The sequence below is a fragment of the Lissotriton vulgaris genome, chromosome 11 (assembly GCF_964263255.1).
Source record: "Lissotriton vulgaris chromosome 11, aLisVul1.2, whole genome shotgun sequence".
Taxonomy (NCBI): Eukaryota; Metazoa; Chordata; class Amphibia; order Caudata; family Salamandridae; genus Lissotriton; species Lissotriton vulgaris.
In genome coordinates, this window is record NC_141699.1 from 421,321,368 (window position 1) to 421,345,180 (window position 23,813).

The 23,813-nt window shown below is 42.9% G+C and overlaps 1 protein-coding gene across 1 annotated transcript; it reads right to left on the reverse strand.

Annotated features, from left to right (window-relative positions):
• Nucleotides 1-8,174: 8,174 nt before the first annotated feature.
• LOC147679920 (gastrokine-1-like) lies at nt 8,175-22,171 on the reverse strand. Its single transcript, XM_086944763.1, has 6 exons — nt 20,120-22,171; nt 18,796-18,849; nt 14,522-14,659; nt 13,834-13,944; nt 12,159-12,297; nt 8,175-8,518 (listed from the first exon to the last, which is right to left on the reverse strand). The coding sequence occupies exons 1-6, from the start codon at nt 20,129-20,131 to the stop codon at nt 8,424-8,426; spliced, it is 549 nt and encodes a 182-aa protein (XP_086800889.1). The 5' UTR covers nt 20,132-22,171; the 3' UTR covers nt 8,175-8,423.
• Nucleotides 22,172-23,813: the final 1,642 nt, after the last annotated feature.

The window sequence follows — 23,813 nt, forward strand, 5'->3', positions numbered from 1 at the left end:
TTAACATGTATCTTTTATGGTCAATCGACCGAAATAAAGTTTGAACAAGAATATTTCACTTTTGGACGCATTCATTTTTAGGTGGCTCCATGTCATTCATTAGCCAATGGCCCGGAAGCAACTGAAGATTTTAGATTTTTCCAAATTAAGTTAGTGAAAATTCTTTGAAGGAGTGTGGGGGCTGTGTGAGTTTTTTCCTGGAGTGGTTTGTTGCAAATGGGCTGGAGTTGTTGGTTTTTTGTTGGTTAAGTAAGAATCCACCAAGTTCACTTTAGTTGTGTGATGATTTGCCTGTTTGTCACAAAAATCTTAAGAAAAAGGAGTGTTACATTGTGCCTTGTGGCTTGTGGAGTTCTGTGAGTAGTTCATAAAAGCCTTTATTGGTACATTTTACATTGTGAATTCTGGTGGAATAGTATAGTTTTTAGCTCTTTTGATTGTTGATTTGTATATACTGTTATGTCTGTGCAGGTGTATTTTATCTTGAGGGTTGTTTGTTTTGAGTCAGCTGCATTGAAGATTAGCAATTTGTGATTTTATTTTTTTAAATCCTACATTCATACGAGGGGTCCGTTTTCTTGTGTGTTATGTGAAAATGTTTTCAGTGGAATTAAGCATATAAAAACTTTAAGGAGGCATCTTTAGAGTGGTTGCACAAACGTCTGTGATCAGATCTGTGTTGGAGGTAAGCAGGTTTTCTAGTTCACTCAAAATTTACTTTTTCCAAGTTCAATTTGTGTGGGCTAAGGGGATAAGTTGTGGTACCTTGTATTGGAAGGCAACAAGGTGGTGGTCTGACCAAGTGACCAGAGTAATCCTTTGGAGTGTGACTAGCTCCAGGTTGCCAACACTTACATCCAATGTGTGCCCTGGGATGTGTGTGTGATTGAGAGTGAGCGGTTGTAAATTGTGTGTCTCGGCCAGTAAGGATGGTTCTGGGATGTGCCTTATTAGTTGTCAAAACATATGTTAAGGGCAGCAAGGATTGTATATATACTTTATTAGACTGCTAAAACTGTTAAATTTTCTAAACATTCGTAGACCCTCTGAAAAGTTTTGGGTGCCTTAGGGGTCCATGGAATCCACATTAAAGTAAAGATCGAAGATATCCAAATTAAGAGGTGAGCAGAACGTGTGGGATTTGACTCCATGGAATTCCGCGGAGTTACAAAAAAAAACTCTGCGCGATTCCACCAAGTTCTGCTAATGGACAGAAATAGGCTTGCATTGTGATTTAGAGTCGGAGCCCGAACTGCATTCTGCGGGGCGCCAGAGGGCACAGCTACTCAAGTTGATTTTGCTGCAGCTCAAATAGATTTTCTACTCGTTGGATATCCTTCTAGCGCCCGAAAATCAAGCTAGGGGACACCAAATGTTGCTTGCACTTGCCAACTTACCTTTTTGTTGGGTGCATGAGAAAAACTGTTCTGCCACGTGGTGATTGGCGGAATTTGGCCGGAACTCCTCATTGCAAGAGTAATGTGGGGGTCCTCAAAATTCCACCTATTCTGCCAGTGGAACGGTATTTCACCCACCCATAATTCAAATGCTGTGGTGGCTGCTTGTTACATCAGTACATAATGTGCAGAGTCACACAGTAGACTGGAGAACACTTCCTTCCTTGTTGACATCCAAATGCCTTCCAGTATTTGCCACCCATGCGGCATAAACCTGCCTTGTCTCCTCCACAGGTATAATGTTGTTCTACCGATTGAAATCAGACAGGTTCCTGTCGTCCTTCAGCACGTGACTAGTCCCATTATGCTGCTCACATATTTTTCATTACACGCATTGTGGAGGGACTGGATCACTAGTTACTTTGTTCAGAAATAACCTCATGGACTCAAATGGATCTGTGTTCTCAAAGTTGGACTACGCTGTGAATGTAGGCCATGGCCCACCTTGGCCAACAATTAGAAATCTTTCATTCTTTGGTGCTCATGAGATAAAAACAATCTGACCATTTCTCCATTGAAAAAAGTGCTTAAATTTGCGACACACCTGATCTCAAAATATTTCCCTGCCTTGAAATGACCTAAAAAGTATGCCTCAGTTAGCTGCCGGATGAATCAATAATTAGAAACTAATTTCGTATGAGGAGCTAAACTCCCAGACAGTGCTGTATTTGACAGAATTTCAACAACTGCACATGTGCTGTTCACTCATGTGCAAATTTCCCACCCCGTGCTCCGTGCTGTTTGCCCACATGTATTTGGCATATGAAACCTGGCAAGATTCCCTGTTGGCAAGTACTACAACATTCTGATTTGGGCATCCTGCATTGCACATGGTCTGATTTGCTCATAGTATATCCACTTCCTGTGAGTACATATTTGAATTTCGCAATTATTGTCAGGGTTTTTTATTGCCAAAATCGTGTGCAAAAATAATGTAGGGTGGGTAATTCGCAGATGGGAAAATTCCGCATGTGCAATTCACACATGGACAAATACCACCCGAATTGGATGTTTGCATAGGAAAAAAAAACAGCACTTGTCTTGTAATCAATGCCCAGATTATCCCCCAGATTCATCAAAGTCCTGTTTTGCGAGTCCCTAATAGCTAATTTTAAGGATTCGCTATTAAAGACTCGCAAAACGGGATGCATGTAGAAATCGCAATCATTTTAGCGATTTCCACAGCTTCCTTATTTGCGATTCGCTAATTGCGAATCGCAAATAAGGAATGGCTTCATTCCTATGGGCCTAAAGGCCCATAGGAATGAATGGGGAGTCATTCCTTATTTGCGATTAGCAATTAGTGAATCGCAAATAAGGGAGAAATTCCAAGGGTGCCAGGGTGACACCCTGTTGCACCCCTGAAATGGTAATGTCCACTGGTGTTGCGCACACACATGTCCCAAGGACATGTGTGTGTGTAACATACAACTTAGTAAAATGCACTAAAGTGCATTTTTCTAAGTTTATGCTATTTACAACGTAGTTAGACTTCGCGGTAAATAGCGGTCCCAGATTGCGATTTCGCAATTTTAAAATGGTTCATGAATTACATTTAAGGAATCTCAAATTGAAATTCCTTAAATGCAATTAATCGCAATTTAGGATTTCTACATTTGCGATTTTTTAATTTGGGATGATGCATCCCAAATGCAAAAATCGTGCTCGCAAAGGGCCAGATTCTCAGAATCTGGCCCTTTGCGAGCCGATTCTGGTTTGATGAATCTGGCTGTATGTCCCTTAATAGCTGACCCATACTATCCCAAAATGCATCTATCGCCCTACCTCCACCCTCGTGTGTATTCCTGGCCCTTAGTCACATGTATGAGTGGGTTGATGCATGCCGGAAGATGGGGTTTATACATTGCATCTTAGGTGTTAAAAGGGGGTGTGAAACGTCACGGCCTGGAATGGTAGGTAAGCATGGACCCATGAAGGGCTAGGCCTGACGTCCGTTTGATAATTGGGCTCTTTCTAAAAATTGTACAAAAAAGAGCATCGCCTGTTAGCCCATGGGGATGGAACATTATAAAAAACAAACGATGTGTGAAGCGGGAAACGCTTTTGGGCATTGCAAAACAGGTGTTCAGTAGTTTTAAGGAACTGAGCCCTGAAAAAAGCCGTGGAGAGGTCTCTGTGGCAATTTAAGGAGCACAATGGCTTTGTTCTAAGAAGAAGGGCAGGTGGAATCCGTGAAGAGAGCAAATTCAGGGCTCATGTTTGATCACTGGGCTGTGTAAATTCATTAGGGTAACTTTAGTCAGATCAGGTTTGAAATTAAAGAAGGATCAGGGAGGAGAAATGAAAGCAGTCTTTCTTCTTGAAGAGTTTGACCACGATGACTTGGCCAAAAGAGAAAAGATTTTTACTGACAAAAAAGAAAATCATTTCTTTATTTACTCACACTACGATTGTTTGATGAGGGTTTCCTAAGATTTTTTCCTTCCGTGAATCATAATCTAAATGATATTAACACGGTTTTTCATACCCCTTCTTATTTCTGTGGCATGCTTTTATTTCTTTCAAAATAGAAACGTGTAATATCTTTAGTAAATGCCTGAGCATGTTTTTTTGTTAAAAGTGGTACGAGTAATTCTCAGTTAACTCCTGCAGTTTGAAAATGCTGCCTCAAAGCACATATTACATGTAATCCTTTTATGAAAGTGAAACAAACGAGGGTGTGGCCTGTACTTTGAGCACATAACAGGTGTGGTTGTTTTTGACCCACAGGGTTTTGCATCCCTGCTTCATTTGTTAAATAGTAAGTGCTGAGGTCCAGAGAGCTGTTCAGAAGTCCCCGCCGGTGCTATAAAAGGTCGGGTGTCAATACCAAAGCTGAATAGTCTTGATTCCACCTCATGCCTCTTTACTCCACCACAAGACAATCGTCCCTCTTTATCTCACTCTTGAGGGCTCTTTTTCATCCCTACTTTTTCCCTTTGTTAGTATTTTTCCATCGTTTTCTTCCTCCTTTTTTCTCACTAGAATATTTTTCTCTAGACAAAGATTTGTTGAGGAAAAGTAAGTGCTATCCCAAAAATGAATGCCTGTGGGCCCCACCAGCAAACCACCAGCTCAAATTAAACCCTGCCATTACGTGTATCCAAACATGTGTTGATACATGCACTTTACCCACATACAAACTTATTCATGTATTTATCGTTGAGTAGTTTTTTCCTCTTGGAGTGCCTTATTAAATTCCAACAGCTGTCAAAGCCCCTGATTTCTTGGCTATCAGAATGACAGGTTTACCATAAACATAGGACAGTTGGATGTTTCCCTGATAAATATTGACAGGTGTTGCAGGTCAAATCTGCTGAAATATACTGGGTCAAAAAATCTCTGATAAACACCGGGGAAAGCAAACTTTAGAGGGGAAAGCACAGAAATCTGCATTTTTCTCATCATTGTAATGAGGAAACTCGTAATTGGCACTGTTTACCACGCCTCACAAATAAGCATCCCCAGTGTATATTTATTTATGGTGTGTGATACAGGTATCATAATCAATGCCTAGGTAGGGATTCTATGATCCTTGCAACACATTCAATGTTCCATGCATCTTACCCAGTTTTTTGGTAATTTTTATTGATTTATTCATACACCCTCGACGCTGGACGCTGCAACAAACACTGCCACAGCGCCAACCCATGCTGCATGGTAGGACCTTTCACCTGCTCCCACTGCTACTTCACCCGCCACTGCACACACGCCAGCCTACCAGCCAGCCCCTCCCCGAAAACACCACAGACACCACCTGAACAAAATAAAACAACTTGCATGCACCCTTCTCCACACAAACTCACTATGCAAGCATTCCACTAAATTAAGAGACCTCATCGTCACCCTCGCACCCATCTTCATCTTCCTCACTGACACCCTGCTCAAACCCACATCCGCACCAGACATTACCACAGAGATCCCCGACGGACATAAAATCAATCATCAGGACCGCACCAACAAACCAGGAGGAGGAACAGCTGTTATCCACAGAGACCATGCAGTGTACCACCACCACTGAGAATACCAACCCCCATGGAAAAGCTCAACTTCAAGCTCCACACAGACGACAAAACAACCATCAGAGGCACCCTGGTATATTGAGCCCCCGGACACGCTTTAGCTTCTGCAACTCCATCGCAGACTACATTGAGTCCCCAGCCTTAGACTCCATGGACTACAGCTTCCTCTGCAACCAATAGTTCCACATCGATGACCCCAATGACAAAAGCACCACATACTTCCTCGACAGTATGAGCAGCCTCGAAGTGACCCAGAGAGTCCATGACCCTACAAACACACAGAACACATGCTCAACTCCTGCAACCACATTAAATACAGCCATGTCACAGACGTCACATGGACAGATCACTTCATTACCCACTTCAGCATCTCAACACCTCTCACAGCACCCCCAAGATGACCAATGCCTCCCTCGGAGGTGGAACTAAATCTCAGAGACCAGCTGGGCGAATGCCCTCAACACCCCCAACCCTGCTACCAACCTCGAACAGGGAGTGAAAAACTCCAATGCCTGGAACACCAATTGCACAGACAGCATTGTCTCCATCAAGAGCAACATCCAGAGAAAATCCTCTAAAAAGGCTAGCTGGTAGTGTACACCCAATAACTCAGAACAGGTAAATGAGACAGCAAATAGTTGGAGAGGAGATGGATCACCAGCAACAACACCTCCAATATGGCAGCCTTTAAGACCTCCCTCAACTTCTATCAGTGCCTTCTAAGGGCAACAAAGAAGACAGCCCTTGCTGCATGCACCGAAACCAGTGCCAAGAACACCAGAGAACTTTTCAACATTGTTAAGGAATTGTCCAACCCGGCTTCCAGGAACAACATCACACCCTCACAGGAGCTGTGTGACAACCTCGCCCAGTTCTTCCACACCGAGATTGCAATCATTTGTAGAAACTTCAAACTCCAACCCACACCTACTCAATTCCTAGACAGATACGCCACCACCGTAACTGACACAAACCACACACTGACCACCTGGAACATCCTCCCCATCCAGGAAACCACCTCCACCATGAAATCCATTTACTCAGGAGCTCACATAGACCCATGCCTGCACAACACTTCAACCTCAGAAGCCAAGGGATTGGCCAGGAACTCACCACCCTACTCAATACCTCTATCAACACCGCAACATTTCCCTAATGCCTGAAAACATGCAGAAGTCATGCCGCTACTCAAAAAACCCTCAACTGACCCCAGAGAAATAAAAAACTATCAGCCAATCTCTCTGCTCCCATTCCCAGAGAAGTTACTGGAAAAATCATCAACAATCAACTCATGACATACCTGGAGCAGAACCAGCTACTTGAATCCTCCCAGTTGGGCTTCTGCAGCACTCACAGCATCGAAACAGCGTTGATCGCAGCCACCAATGAGGTCCGAATCATCCTCAACTGAGGAGAAACACCAGCTTTGATCCTCCTCGGCCTCTCTGCAGTCTTCAACACTGTATACCAACGCACACTGATTGAAAGACTCTACCACATCAGCATCCAAGGGGACAGGCTCAGATGGATCACCTCCTTCCTCAGCGAAAGAACCCAGAGGATTCACCTCCCACCTTTCACCTCTGAACCCAAGGAGATCACTTGTTTTGTCCCCCAGGACTGATCCCTCACTCATCAATGCATATATGACCCCACTGGTTAACATTTGTCAGATTCCATGGTCTCAACATAATTTCCTACCCAGACAACACCCAACTTATCCACTCACTGACTGACCACCCCGCCATCACAAGAACCAACTTCCACAGGTGCATGACAAACATCGCTGACTGGATGAAGAATAACTGCCTGCAGCTGAACACAGGCAAGATCGAAGTACTAATCTATGGCAACAGCAGCAACAAATAGAATGACTTCTGGTGGCCATGAGACCTAGGACCCGCACCCACTCCTTTTAACGTGCTAGAAACTTCACAATCAGTATTGACATTAAGCTCACCATGAATTCACAGATCAATGCCATCTCCTCCATCTGCTTTCTCACTCTGCGCATGCTCCCTAAGTTCTTCAAGTGGCTACCCCTACATGCGTGACACACTGTGACACAAGCCCTCATCACCAGCCGACTGGACTACGGCAATGCCCTTACATAGGAATCGCTGTACAACTTTTACAGAGACTTCAAGTAATGCAGAGCTCTGCAGCCAGACTCATATTCAGCCTTCCCGATTAACCCACATCTCACCTCACCTCATAAAACTCCACTGACTCCCCGTACAGAAGAGATGCCAATTCAAGCTGGTGACCCACGCACACAAGGCTCTACACAACCAAGGACCCGCCTATATGAACCACTGCCTAATCTTCCACCAACCATTGAGAAGACTACACTCCACCTCCCTTTCACTTGCCCATACTCCCTGCATCTACCGAAGCAAGAGTGGACGGCGCTCCATCTCCCACATCACAGCAAAGTTCTGGAATACCCTTCCCATGCACCTTTGGACTATCAGCTCTCTTCCAGAACTACGAATGGCTCTCAAGACCTGACTGTTCGAAAAAGCCTCCGGGCCTGCAAAGTCTTGTGTACCCTATTGGGTGATTAGCTGTGCTTTATAATTCCTGATTGATTGATTGATGTATTGGACTAGGATGAGGCTATGTATGGGTTCCATTTTTTTGGAGGGGGGTAATTGACAGGTCACGTTCACGAAAATAAAAAGAATACATCAGCTCAGCAAGATCAAACTGATTTATTAAACTTTGATTGCATTTATTGCTGCATGTAAACATTGCAAGAGAGTAAGCGTGTCTTTTTCAGTCAGCCTTGATATGTGCACCCCTTCTTCATCGTGTTATTATGAGCAGTGGTACCCATCAGAACATTGAATTTTCTGACTTGCATACTTGAATAGTGCAGACAGCTTGTACATGTTGTTGTGACACTGCAGGGCTGCTTGGCAGAAATCTTGACACGTCGCACTTAGAAGAGATGTATCCCTCCGCACAGCCCTATCTCCAGGAACAGGAACTTGGCTCCAGCGCATCCGCCTGCACCAATGTCCAGTCTTTGGCGGGCTGTAATTAAAACACAAGGGTGAGCGATTGCCAAAAAACTAATATATTCTCAATACAATCACAGAGAAATTGTAGGAAAGGGGGATACCCCTGTGCCCACATTACATACAGGATTCCACTGCAAGACTCTTTTTCAGGATTGCTGCTACCAATAGTGCAGCAGGTGCAGTGGGACTACACCCAAATTATGTCTGTCTGTCATTACCTAACCAGAGGGGAAGCAGTCCATTTTCCTTTCTTGGTTTAAAGTTTAGGGCACCATTGGTATGCTACTGGTAATTTGTAGTGTCTTCACCAATCAGCCAAAGCACAAATAACATTTACACTGACTGTTCATGGGAATGCGATATTTGGCCCTTGCAATGAACGTGAAGTGTGTTTTTGCATACCCAACCAATGATTATGGCCATGTTATTGGAGCAAAAATGTCAGACACCAATGTGCACAGTGGAGAATGCCACTGGTCTTCACAGTGAACATTTCCTATTATCTGTCAGCAGTTGTATTTGGCCTCTAGCTGTTCCCTTAGTTCCTATACCAGAGGAAACGTTCTGATTACTTAGTGGTCATCTTCATTACTCTGAATCCTAGTCTTTCTCGAGCCATTTCCCCTTGTGTATGTCGGGACTGGGATGAGGAAGATGGATGAGGAGGCAATGTTCTGGGGTTGGTCTCTCTCCAGCATCAAATGTAGTTACTAATTGCAGCATTATTAGTATAGGTACAATTACCAATGATGGTGGTTGGAAGGTGAGGGCGAGTTGGGCAAAGATGTACTCTCCATTTTCCTGGTTTAGTTAAGCATTTTTCCTTTAATTTTAGCAGTTTGTAGCATTCTGGGCGCATGTTAGGAAAGGAGTTATCTTTTCTTCCAGACCCTTTAGCCGATTTACAAGCCCCATGCACTGTCGGTGCATCACGTTGAGTGACGCACCAGTGGTGCAGCCTGCTCAGTGATATTTACAAGCACAAGTAAAGTCTCTCTGCGTGACTTAACCTGTGCTTGTAAATATCGCCCCTGTTCATGCAACACTTTGCGTGTTAGGGGCGTGGCATGGGTGTTGCTGTGTGTGTTCCCATGCAACACCCATGTCCACTGATGCATTTTCAGATTTACAAGAAATCCTAAATCTGGAAATGCGTCAAAATGCCACGCCACCCTAGGGGTATCATTGCGAGGTGCAACGAGGAGAAATGTTTTTATTTCTCCTCGTTTTTTTCCTCAGCATGCATTGGAAGAGGAAACCACCTCAATCGAAGGTGTCCCTTCCTGCACAACAACAATCTCCCCACAACGCAGGCATCCTTGCACCATGGTGCAAGGGTGCCGTCGCATGGCAGAAGTTTGTGCACCTACACAGGGGGAAGCACAGAGATGCGACATATTGTTGTAAATATGTTGCGTCCCTGTATTTTGGAACTAACGCAGTGCGGTGCAGCAAAATGACTTGCTGCATTGCGCTGTGTTACTTTCTTGTAGATCTGCCTCCCTGTCTGTAAAAGATGACGTTTTTCCCCTTCACGAGCAAAGCAGGATTTTTCCGCTGTCCTGGCGTGTTCTATGGTAAGTCCCAGGGTCTTATTTACCATTTCCAAGCAATTGGCACATACGTGAACTTTAATTGGCCAGCTGGACGGTCACACCCCCAACGTGCACAAATACCAGTGAATCCCGCAGTTAGCCCTGCGGTTCACTGCGTTACCGATGCATCGCAATGCATAGTCACATTGTGCTTCTGAATTTTGCATGAGCTAATTAGGCTATTTAGAATAACATTACATTTGCGCATGGAAAGCGGCAAAGTGCATAAGAACTCCGCAAGTGTTATAATAAACATTTCACTTCAGAAAGTCACTGTATTCACCACAACATTGTCCTTTTTTTCAGTACTGCCTATAGTCAGGGTCACTGGAATTGTGTGAAATGGGAGGACTAAGTTATGCAGCAGGGTTCACTAAATTATGCAGCAAGAAAAGTCAATTAAGTGACATAATTTGTGACAGTTTACTGCAATATTTTGTTTTTTTGTTGCACCTTAACACAGTGTTAGTGACGATTTAAAACTCAAATACAGCAATGGGCAATTGAAAGGTGATCAGCCAACTTTTATGAATGGCCTTCCACTGCGCTGCAACACTTCTCGCTGCGTTTTAGCAACTTTTGATATGTTTTAGCTACAAACTATATATATTTTTAAAAAATCTAAAAATTATGCATTAGAATGTGAATTATATGACAAATGTGACAAATCTACAATTGTACAGAAAATGCCGCTGCTGCATAATCGAATAGCTGTAATTGCCCTGCCTATACTCTTGCAACTCTCTGAAACTGTTAACAGCAGCTTTTGTTTTCAATTTAATGACCTTGGATGGGAGAAAGTCTGAGCTGTTTTTTCACTGAATTAAAACGTGTCCTACACGTTTTTACAGGTCTTTTCTGTAGGTGCTCTAACTCGCTAGGATATTTTTCTGTTCTCCTGAACATAATTGAATATGGAAGCTGTCTTGTTGCCAAGACGGGCCTTGGTGGTTCTGGCTTGAGGCCTACATCAAGACACTCTTAAGTCTTAAAGAAAAATATAAGGGTTGGCCTATTTATTGTTTTTGATGCTTCCCAAAGGCTCTTTAAAGCAATTTCAACCAGACCCACCCTTGATCTCCTTGCACTGCCTCAAAACTCCTTTGTAAGCACATTTTCCTCAGATCTTATATTTTTGTCTTGACTTGTGTTTCCTTCTCCTGGCAAGCGGGCACCAGCTGTCTGCTGGTGCCAGCTCACGCTGCCCCAAGGTTCTCTAGTGTCATGTTCATGTTGCCTATGCTTTTTGGCTGGCCAAATGTTTTGATGGGTTGAAAACAGTGCTTAATTAGCAAATACCATAAGGTGCAGTGGCCCAAATGTTTTTCTAGGAGCCACAACTACTGCTTCTTAAGGCTGGGGTTGCCAACCACCAAACGTCACATTGTGTTGATTCCATCTGGTGCCTCTTTCTTCCACCACTTTATACATCTTGTCTCTTTATCTGACTCCATCAGGTTATTTTCAATCCCTGTTTTCTCTCATTGTGACTGTTTTCATATCTGTCTCTTTCTCTTTCCCCTTTCTCCATTTCCCCCGTTTCGATCTCCCACTATGGGTCAAAGTCTGATGATTAAAAATAAGTCAAAGTCTCCAAAAAATAAGTCTGATGCCAAACACCTGCACGAAATAACCACTTGTTAACAGCCTTCGGTAAAGTTTTCTTTGTAAATGGTAGGTTTCAGCAGGCCTCCATCCTAGAAGACAAGGTCAGCATTTCACTTTTCCGAAGCCCTTGGCATGGGAACCAGTGAGCTGGCTAAAAAGAAGATCCATTTCTTATTATTCATGTGGAAAGAAACGATCCAGTCTGTGGTGGGTGCCATAAAATGTTCAGCTTTAATCACCCCTATCACTTCTCTCTCACCACTAATGCTACAGCTCAGCTTGAGAGCGCCTAGAGGCCGAGTCCCATGGCATCATCACCCATGACCCTCTCCTTCTCCACCCCAAGTGTCAATTTCCTTGCGTCCTCACCCAATGCCTATCAACCTTAGTGAGGGAAAGGCACCTTGGTTTCCAAGAAGGGATTGTCCTTGTTGTCTATGGTCTACTTACGTTCATACTCAACAGCCCAGTAGGTGGGGACGCCCCAGCAGAGGCCACGGACTGCACCGGTGAACTGTGCCATGTTGGTGACTTGTTCATCGGTGATCTGGTAGTGCTTTCGCAGAGCCTGGAGGTCCTTCTTCAGGTCCTGTTGGATGGGGGGACAAAGAAAAAGGTCAAAGAGAAAATGGTGGCAACTGATATATGATTGAGGCCAGAGAAGATATTATAGATTACCATGTGTAATATATATTGACGACAAGTGAGATAGTGTTGGCAGCAGAGAAGGTGTTATTGCTGAGGATCAGATATTGACAAGCCAATGGCTATTATCGGTAGCATGTACAATATTACTGATGTCATATAAGATATTGATAACTGATGAGTTATTTTTTATAACGATTAAGATGTTGCTGGCAGAGGCGTTTGACAGTATACAAGACATCATTGTTGGCAGATAAATATGGAGTTAAAATAAGATGTGATTGTCAGCAGGTAATGTAATGATGGCAGATAAGATTGTTTGCAAATAATATGTTAATGAAAAGATAAGATTTAGATGATATTGGTGCGCCTGATAAGAAATTATTGAGCACAGCATGGAGACCCAATGCAGGTTTACTTCCCAGCTGACAGCTCCTTACTGAAAACATCAGAATGCATCTGATTGACCTACAAGGGCAGTATTTCAAATATACAAAAGAAAACATTGGTATTCTAAGGAATGCTGCGTTTTACCTCCAGCCTCTTCAGATGTATTGGAATCAATGAATCTTTCACCCCAGTTATGAGACTAGGAGATTGGTTTATGAGGAAAGTAGTAAGTATGGGTGGTGGACTCCACTCTGCTTTCAGAGTTTACGGAGATTTCCGCATTCCACTTTACACTGAGCTTGCAGAGTTCCAGAAAACTCTGCTCCACGAAGCAGAGTTTTTTTCCTCATTCGCGCTCGTCAATATCAACTTGGCGAGCGCAAGCGAGGAAAATCCACCTCCCAGTGAGATTTTTCCTCGTTCGTGATCGTCAACGTCAAGTTGTCGAGCGCAAGCATTTCTCATTGTGAGAGGTCGCATATGCGTGCGACCTCTCATGTTGAGAAACCATCCGTTTGTGTTGAGAAAGCTGCTGCTCGAATCAGAATGTACTCGAGCAGCAGAAAGAAAACAACGCCCGCTTGCGCTGTGCATGGTGCCGTTCGCGATGATTTCACTGTGTGGACAAACATCCGGCACTGAAAGTCACCCTGAGCGGCATTTATCTAATGCACTCCACCGCTTGCGGAGCTTTGCGTAGCGCTGCAGAGTTTTTTTTTAACTGTGTGGAGTTCACGTAGTCATGCGCATGTAGGGAAAGCAAACCACTCCTCACCTGTCCTGATCTGTAAGCAGAGCAGCCCCGCCCGCCAGCAAAGCTGCAGCACCAGGGAAACGTAAAATGATAATAGCAACAGGTTATAATCATTTTATGTTTCCTTTATTTCACTGCTGCAAAGCAGTGGGGCGACGCTCCTCCACCTTAGCGGAGGAGCTGCCACTGTTTGATTAGTAAATATTGTATAGCTTCTATAGATTAGCAGCAAAGAAGTATGATATCAGTTAAATACTTCAGAAATCATTGTCTATAAAATCAAACATTAGAGCTAATTTGAATAATCAGATGACACACAACACATCCCAAACTTACCCTTCTGCTGTGAATAAATTCTTCAAATCGGCCAAGTGATGGGAAGGAGCTGAGGTGCATACGGGCAACCACGCAGATACCTTTGTAGGGCATATGGTAAGCGATGATGTTCTGTAAAAAGAAGAAAGCAAGCAGTGGTGAGCGCCCGCCGTCTTTTTGATGTGGAATCAGAATATTGTTGTCAGAATATCGTCTGATATAAATACTGTGTCCTAAATATTGTTCACCAAAAATACAGCCCATTTGACGTTAATAATAGAAAATTCACACTCAATGGGTAAACGATTTCTAGACAAGATATTCACAACAAACTATATTTAGGACTATAATATTCTGGCATGCAATCATCTTTTGCATTTGAGAGATTCTGCTAGCCCTGTTACCCAATGCTCTGTTATTTGAACTGCTTAAGTGTATTGTATTGTGACAATTACCTCAAGACCCCTACCCAATGTTCACAAAATCCACTGTGGTGAAGGTGGACAGGTCTTGTGCTGGGTTTACAAGTGCCGAAACTTTGAGGGTTATTAGTGAAGACTATCTTAAGAGAGTGTAAGGGGGTCTACGTTTCATCCAAGTAACCATGGCAGCGGCCTCTTAACTATGAATTGTTTCATCACGATGGTCACCGATGACAGATTCAACATATATTGATGGGAACAGATGCTCACGTAGGCCTTAGTCTTACCTGGCTGTAATCCAGGACGACGTTGCTTGTGTGACGTCCAGAGTACACGTTCATATTAACCACGTTGACTTCTCTGTTGATGTTCACCGTCTGGTAGACACTGCCTCCATCATTCCCTTGGTTTATGATCTGGATTCCCTATAGAGAGAAGACACAAGACACTATGGTGAGCACCAACAAAGTGTGGGGTAAACACAAAGCTGAGCCATCTAACATTGGGACCTCTGTGAACTTAATTTAGAGTTTAGATGATGTTACTTTGCATGACATCAATGTCCATTGCCAATTACTTGAATGAAGGCGTCAATCATCTCCCTGCTCTTCATTTTGTTTCGCGGTGTAGCACGTGTGTCGTGCCCACCTGTATTTAACTAGAAACAACTAGGGCTGGCTCTGATCAGTAAGGCTGAGCCTGATAAGCAAAACAACAGAGGAGAAATGCCAATACTGATACTATAATTCATATAACAATTTGTCAACAAAATAAGGATAACTATTCAGAACTGGCAGGTGCTATTTAATAGCTGTTTCTTCGTAGAATAAACAGCTATTAAATAGCACCTGCCAGTTCTGAATAGTTATCTTTATTTGGTTGACAAATTGTTATATGAATTATAGTATCAGTATTGGCATTTCTCCTCTGTTGTTTCACCTGTATTTAAGGAATTGAAGCTGAATTATGAGCAACCACACGCTTCCTAATTGGTTGGGGCAAATAAAGCGCTCTGCGATGCATTTGATTCAAAAGAGTGTAAATTTGCAAATCTGTGAATCCAACAATGCTGCTTGAATGTCGTTGTTCCCAAGTTTACTTTGTGCAATTAAAATGATATCTGTGAACCAGGACTGGGAATTTACGATTAAAGAATGTTGTTCGAGCAGCTAAATTCAATTTACGTGCAAAAAACGATTTTTTGAATCAGCATACTTTGATCACTGCACACAGAAACGGTGCGAGGATTTCCAGCCTGAGAAGGAAAAAAATCATGTTGTCGTGCGCAGATCTCCACAAATTGATACACAGGCAGTTTTTCAAGCCTTTGTAGTAATTTACAACCAGGCTGTAGTAAGGCACCAAAATGCCTTACTAGATTATGTTGCAGTGCTGTCCTTTCGTATATTACGTAACAGCTTCCAGGCTTTCGTTAATAAACACCATTCATAGATTAAAAATTACATTTTAGGGAGATACTTATTTATTTTTCTAGACAAAGGAATGAACAAACGAGCGAATGAGTGAATGAATGAATGAACAAACTCGTGTATTTAAATAGCTCATCTCTACAAAATCAAGCATCGTTGTCCGTGCACAATGACGAGGGTGAATAACTATTGATATGTAGTGGTGCGAAATCAAACGAGCCCACTTCTGACCAGTGCACTCTGGAGTCCAGGGACTTTTAGCAACAGTGGATAATGAATATTAATCTCGGTATATTTTGTTGACGTTGTGGGCAGACGAATATCAAGGGATATTTATTTTTTCACAAAAAAAAGAAGTAACACATTTTTGATAATAACTATTTAAGGGGGCTCTTCACTCTTGGTATATGTTTAAGGTGTTGTGGAAAATGTTGCGTGTTTACATGGCTGCGAGAGCCCGGTGGGTCTACAAGCAGGCAGGAGGTGCTGCTGAAGTGCGTTTGGGCCCACTCTGGGATGAGTGACATCGCTTGCATTTGTTTGATTGGCTTAGTATCTGCAGGGGTGTGGCTGCCTGTGGCGGAAGTGTGAATGTTCCAGAAGATTCCATGGGTACGGATGGGGCAGGCCATGAGTGCAGGGCTTTGACCTGCAGTCCACTGAGAGATAGGGATTGTGAGTGTATTGAGAGAGACTTCTGAGGTGTCCTGTGTGGGATGGGCGATTCTAGGAGTAGGAGCAGGGCCCTTGTGGACCAAGAGGTGTACAGGACAGCACTAGGCTCAGTGCTTTAAATGGGCCGGTACTGTCCCGTACAGAGTACCGGCACTTCTCAAGAGAAATGCTGTACTTTTAATTAGAGAGTTCTGCACTTCTCAGAAACAGCAGGTACTCTGCTACAGAGTACCTGCACTTCTATTTTTCCATTTCAAGCACTGACTAGGCTTGTCCTGGCTGAGCGCCAGCGTACAGATCCCTTAAAGCCATCCTGGTCCCAGTCTCTTTCTGCAGCGTACTATGGCCCTGGAGACCAAGGGGAGCCAATTGGATCCCGAATTCCACAGTACTCTACAGGGTAGTCAGTGGGAAATTCAGAAAAGCTCACAATTTTAGTGCCACCAGCCATGAGGGCACAGAAAGGCCCCTTCTCCATGTGCAATACACTGGCCCTTCTTCAGACGTCACAAGCTGAGAGGTGAAACTCCATTACTCCCAGTAGGGGAACATCTGGCCTGCTTCCTTTCTGAGACACAGAAGTGATTGTTCTCTCGCATCACCTCACGTGAGTCTGTAACTTACCCTGAGTGCTTACCACATGCACCCTAGGGGCAGGTGATCGAGATGCTCTAGGAAACCCTGTAGAAGGACCGGAGTGCCCTGGTGCTAAGTGGGACGGAAGACACTAAGCTGATGGAGTGCCTCGTGCTGCAGCTAGATGTGCAAGTGTGAGAGACTTCGTCGCCAGCTCAGTGCACACTCTACAAGGCTTCTAAGCTGTCATATTCACCAACTGGACATTGTGTTCAGAAGAATATGGATTGCAGAAACAGTAGAGCTGCAGCAGATTGGCTTTAGCGCTGGTAGCGCCAGGTGCCACAATCTTGTTTGGAGTATCCCCATGACCTCCTCCTCAGATTCCCTAGCTACCACCATGCAAAAGTGCCTCTCATCCCTCTATAGCCCCTCTCTCACATACATTTCATTTGTTTTAAAGCACTGGTAAAAGCTGGCTTTACTAAGCCACTCAGCTATAAAATACAGATCTGTGATCTGCATGGTACCCTTCTTTTTAGCAGGCGTTTTAACTCTTGCTGCTACTTTATGGAAGTCAAAACTGCCATTAAACAAAACTCATATCTCTCTCTGTAGCAGGCACATTAATCATTAGAGTTATCTTGACATTTTTATCGCTGCCTGAAAGCTGGATACACAAGGAACTGAGGCAGCTGCTTTTAAATCATAAGTTGTTGCTAAACACAGCCCCCCCCTGAGGTCAGTGCCTCTCTCTCAGTAGGCCAGTGCCCAGTGCGGCCACGCCGCTGGCCGCACCCTAAAGCTGGCTCTCACCTGCAACCAAAGACATTTTATCCTTCAATCCATCTCCTGCCCAAAAGAATAATATCAAACCCACATACTTGTGGTTAATTAATTTGTGTGTTGTGGGATTTTCCAAAGCAGCAGATAACCCTACGACCTTCCTCTGAACCCAATTCTGTGATCTGTGAGGTCTGACTCAGGGCTTTAAGTGTGCCGGGTCTTACCTGTGCTGAGCATTGGCAGTTTTTTAAAGGGGGGCTTGAGACGGGTCTCTATCGGGCTCTGTTTTGTGCGCTGGCACAGGCGGTCTGTTCTTTTCCATACTGCAGTGACAGCAGGCACATCGATGTGCACATGCTCACACTGCTCACTTCTCACTTGTGGAGAAGTTACAGCATGACGTCATCCCAGTGAACGTTGTAGGGAAAGGGAAATCCTTTAAAGAGAGTCATTTTCTCTCTGGGTTTCCCTTCTCTTTTTGAATCCCAGGAGCAGCAACACTGCAGTGGTGTCACCAGGGTTTTAAGTGGAAGCTTTTTCAATATTATATACAAGTCATAGTTGCTGCTTATTTATCTTATGCAACTAACCATTGACAAAGCCAACATCCCTGACTTGTTGTAGGTATGATGTTACTTGTTGTAGTATATATCTAGATGCAATTACAGAAACAGCAAAATACAAGTCGTGTGGCACACTATGCTAAGCACAGATTTTTAGCTTACTTGCTTTTAAGCCACACCCTCAATTACATTGGCCACGCCCTTTTGGGAGACCCCCCAGGTTTAACATCCCACTTAAAGCCCTGGTATGACTTGATTTGAAATAAATTACACTGATCCTATGGACAGGCACTGAAAGGCAGACAGCTGGGTGAGAAGAGAGTGGAAGAGGGGAGAGACATGGGGCAGGGAGAAGGGAAAGTCGAAAGAAAGAGGGAGCAAGGGCCCTATAGAATGCATATTTCGCTTCATGAAAAGGCTCATCCATCAACATAAACACACAAAAGAAAAAGAGGGGTGTCAGGAGCGGAAAGAAGGTTGGTACAGTACAGATGGGCGTGTCCTGGCATTTTGTTAATCTCCAGATCTTACCTCATCAGCAAGCGCTGTGGCCAAGAAGGCTCCCAGAAGCACCCCGACCAGGATCTGTGATGAAGAGGAAGAGATTTAATGTCATTGTCTCATTGGCCAGTACCACAATCAGCCCTGATGGGCAAAATATATCCGCTGAACTTTGTAGGGCATCGACCTAAAGTCATGGTCTTTTCACCAGCCCTATTTGTCCCTCAGAGGCACCACCCTGAAATACGACTGACTCGGAAAAGGCCATACCAGCCCACCAGAGCACCACAGGCACACACAGAAGTGACTCTTCCTCAGCCCTATCATCACTTTTTCTGGCATGTGACCAAGTCAGCCAGAAACCTACCAGGATTTCAGTGGTACCAGCTGACATATGACTACCTCTGCCCCAGCCATACCAGCCTTTCAGAGTCATCTGCCCCAGCCCTACCAACATGTCCATCTGCACAGACGGGAAGGAAGTTAAAATATATTCATCAAAGCCATTAAGACATGCAGTGAAGGCTGGATGCTATGTTACCCTGGGCTGTGGAGGTGCCTGTGGTTGGAAAAGAAAGCTGCTTCTGTTTGCAGAAGACAGGAGGGAGTCCCAGATGAAAACACTGCAGAATTTCCAAATGTTTCACTAGATTGCTCCTCATTTTGAGTGGCTCACCAATTCCGGAAGGGCACAAGAAGGTTTTTTGTGACCAATTGCAAATTTAACACTCTTCCCCTGTGCAGATATCCCCCAGAAAATCCTGGAGAATTTTGCTCAGGAAAAGCTAATGAGAAAAAATGAAAATCTGTGCTAAGTAGCTGGGCACACTAAGATACCGCACATTGCCTCTCAGAATGAGGAGGGAAAACAACACTAGGACATATCTCACCATGCAGTATTGGTATTTCCCAAGCATTATTATGGCACCCAAACCTGAGCATTCAGAATAAAAGCCGAGGCATTCAGAATATTAGCCTTTGTCTCTTTAAAGTCCAAAAGCAGCCTTTATTCTCGCCTCTGCGTCAACAAAATCATGCCTGTTAGTGTTTTGATATCCAATGGTGTGAGTATTATAGAAGATCCTAAAATAAAGGCCAGCAAAGAAACAGAGAGCAAATACTCTCAGCCTTAAGAAGTAACGCATAACTACAAGGCATGGTTAGGTTTCCATATAGTAACCTGTTAAATTAGTGAAACAGAACAAGTAACACCTTTTACAGTGAATGATGCATTTAAAGCACTATGTGATGTAGCAATATGGGAATTCAGATTTTGGCCAGGCAAACTTTTTTTTCAAAGATTCTTCGAAAACAGATTAAACACTGAACCATATGGAGAAGAAGGCATGCTTACCTCTGCTTTCATCCTGTTGACTGTGTAACACCCTTAGGACTCAATAAAGACGAGAAGCAATGTCAGGAAAGCTTAGACTGCCTGATGGTTGTGCACTGCTTTTATACACCTCTGCATGATTAAGCTCCCACTCCTGCAAGATAAAAATATTAGCATATCTAACAAATGTGTGTGCAGAACCCAGGTATCAACCAGATGTATTTACCAAATAGGATGGGTTTGGCTTCTTACTCAGTACCGCCCTACCCTCTTTCCATTTGACAGCCGCACATGGAAAAGCAGGCATGGACACAGCCATTAGTTTTGGTCTCTGTGTAAAGAAACTGTTGTTATGCTGCATTAACAATGCCTTGGACTGGACCCATTGACACTTTACAATCCGTCCCTGGGCCATGAGGGGCGTTCGCTGTCAAGCTGTCAAAGTGAAATGGTCTTATTATGATACGCTGGACGGCCTCAAACTCCATATTTAAACGCTCTGTTTCGAATTGGTGAACATTTAGTGAGGACATTGCAATTTTTCTAAATTTAAATTGGATCAAATTAAATCAGACCCTGATGAGGTTCAGCTCAGAGTTATGAGTTAAGGTTGTGCCATCAGTTTGTTGTTGGTAGCAAATTCTTAGGCCAGAAGTGCAGGTGGCTGTGTCAGTAAACTAGGATCCTCTTCCACTTTCTCCCTCACCCTGGCTGTTGCTCCTTCTGGTAACCAGTGGAAGAAGGACCCAGTGAGAGCTGGCAGCCCAGAAAAGGAAAGATCAGGATTGAAAGAGGAGTGAGCGTTCGAGTGATACGCAAGAGATCAAGGAAGGGAAAGAGAGGAAATGATCAGGCACTAAGGGGATGAATGAGATGCAGGGGGAAGAGATGAAGACGTATAGAAAGAAATGGAATGATCTAGCACAACAATGAGTGCCAATTAACTGTTGTGTGCATACATCAATAGAGTTTATCATTTGGACAGCATCAACGGACGCTAGTTTTAACAAAGTATGTTAATTTAATACAATAACTTGACAAACAATCTGGTGACAAAATAGTAGCCAATGAATAGTCAGTGTTGAAGTATGCACAATACAAACGGTCAATACAATTAAAAAATATAAATGATTTGGTCATCAAAGACCATAAATTGATATTTACAAGAATATACATAGGGTCTGATTATGACAATGGTGTTCCAATGGACCGTCGTAGCCACGGTTACAGTGCGGGCACCACAGCACTGACCGCCCTATCACAAGTTGGGTTGTTGGACTGCCAAAGGACCCCTGCTACCGCCAGGGATCTGTGATCCCTGGCGGCCCTGCAGTGATCTGAGGCCTGCAGTATGCTGATTGAGCCACTGAGGCACCGCCAAGCACATTATGAGTTTCCTCACTGCCACAGTTTTCATGGCTGTGAGCCTGCCATGAAAACTCTGGTGGTGAGAAACTAAGGGGACCCTACAGGGCCCTTGTGCCACAGGGCCATGGGGATTCATGCAGGGGAGCACATGGGGTGCCCCCCTGTCTGCATACATGCCCAGTTTCTGCCCGGCATGGACTTAACAGTCTATGCCATGCAGGAACTTGCTTTGGCGTTCCCATTGCAGTGCCTTGACCCGCCAAACCACCACCCAACACACCAAGAGAAAACTCCCAATCTGGTGGGTGGAGTCAGCACGGCTTTGGTAGTGTGGCAGCAGGACTGGCATAGCGGCCCGCTGCCACACCAGCAAAGTCATAAACAGGCCCATCATTTTTTAACAATCTGAAGGGAATGTTCTGTTAATGTTTTGACTCATTGATTAAAAAGTCATCGAGGTCCTCATCAGGAGGGAAAGTGTATGTAATCATTAGTTGCCACCATTTACCAAAGATGTAGTCGGGCAATCATGCACAAAGATAGTTCCAGCAGATAGTCAACAGCCTCAAGCGACCAGTGCCATTTTGATGTTTTTGAACAACTTATGTATGTTTGCCACATTAGCAAGAGCCTCCTTTGCGCTCATCACTCCTTGCATTGGCTTCTTCCACTTCTAACCTTCTCCCCCCCTCCCCTTCCCTCATCGTCAGTGGCCTCCACAACAACTAAAGTAACAGCTATATATTGTTTCAGCCCTGATAGTAACCCTTCCCAGTTCATGGATGCCAATATGTTGACTTATCTTCTCCTTCAGATGGTAAAACAAACTTGGATAGTCTAGTATTTATGAAAGGATGGTCTTTATTGAAACCTTATTTTTTTTTAAACGTTACTCCTCGTTTCTCTACTACCCACTTCAACGCCGACCTCTGCAGCACCTGCATGATTGTTTCATTTTTTTGCCACCAGATTGCTTGTTAAACTGCTGTTAACTTAGTTTGATTAAACGCAGGGGGCCTTAGAACTTTGCTCATTGTATGATCTCTTTTGTTACTTGCAGAGGTACTCACCTGGTTCAACTTAATGAGCTACCGCTCTCACATACATTTCCGTATGAAATATTGTTACTATTGGATCATGTTACAGAAGTGAGAGAGAGGGGGCAGCGAACGAGAGAACAGGGGGACAAATAAGCTTTTAGGCAAAATAAAAAATGCAGTCTTTCCTTTTAACGAGATGATAGGGACTAACGGGCATGGAGGCTAACTCCCCCACCAGCCTCCAAAGCCTGTTTGGGTCAAACATGGCAGTGGCAAGAGCAGGCACTGATGGTCAGTGTGAGGAGGTGGCTTCTGTGTGCTAGGCGAGAAACACAAATTGGTGCTCATTGTGATGTATTGTGACGGTATACAGACAAAACATCGAATCAAAAATGTAGAATAGCACTAATATCGAAGTGAAAATATAGAATGGACAAAATATCGAATGGACAGAATATAGTCCACAAAAATATCGAATTTAAGGTAAGTAATTTAATATCGATTTTCATAAATATTGAAAGTCAAAATATCGAAGTATATAAAATAGGTATTAAATATATCAAATTTTTAATATCGAATTTTTTTAAGTGTTTTGTATGTTAGTATATGTGTGAAAAGTGTATATTTATTTTATAATTTATTTTAAGTAATGAATTTTATGTTATTCAATTTTTACGTAATTTAAATCTGTAGCGGGTTGTGGGTTTATAGCGGAATAGGGTGGGAATTAATTTAATTATAATTAATTAAATATTTAAATGTATTTATTGGTATTTATTTTGAATTAATTGTTAATTAATTTTTAATTGGTAATTAATACAATTTTAATTGGCAATTCATTTTACTTAATTGAGTAATTGTTAATTATGTTAATTTTATCAATTTATTTTCCGTAGCGGGTTGTGGGTTTATAGGGGAATAGGGTGGGAAGTAATTTAATTATAATTAATGAAATATTTAAATTTATTTATTGGTATTTATCTTGAATTAATTGTTAAATACATTTTCATTGATAATAATTAAATTTTAATTGGTAATTAATTTTTATTAATTGATTAATTGATAATTATGTTAATTTTATAAATTTATTTCCGTAGTGGGTTGTGGGTTTATAGGGGAATAGGGTGGGAAGTAATTTAATTGTAATTAATTAAATATTTTAATTTATTTATTGGTATTTATTTTGAATTAATTGTTAATTAATTTTTAATTGCTAATTAATTAATTGTTAATTGCTAATTAATTTGTATTATTAGGTAATGAATTTTAATAATTAATTTTTCTTTGTATTTTTAATTGATTAAATA

Excerpts from the sequence above, each read along its gene's own strand:
- LOC147679920 (XM_086944763.1), bottom strand. Across the intron at positions 12,298-13,833 it reads AATTTATTCACAGCAGAAGG|GACCTGAAGAAGGACCTCCA; the intron begins GTAAGTTTGGGA and ends CCCATCCAACAG. Across the intron at positions 8,519-12,158 it reads CTGGGCTGTTGAGTATGAAC|CCCGCCAAAGACTGGACATT; the intron begins GTAAGTAGACCA and ends TTTTAATTACAG.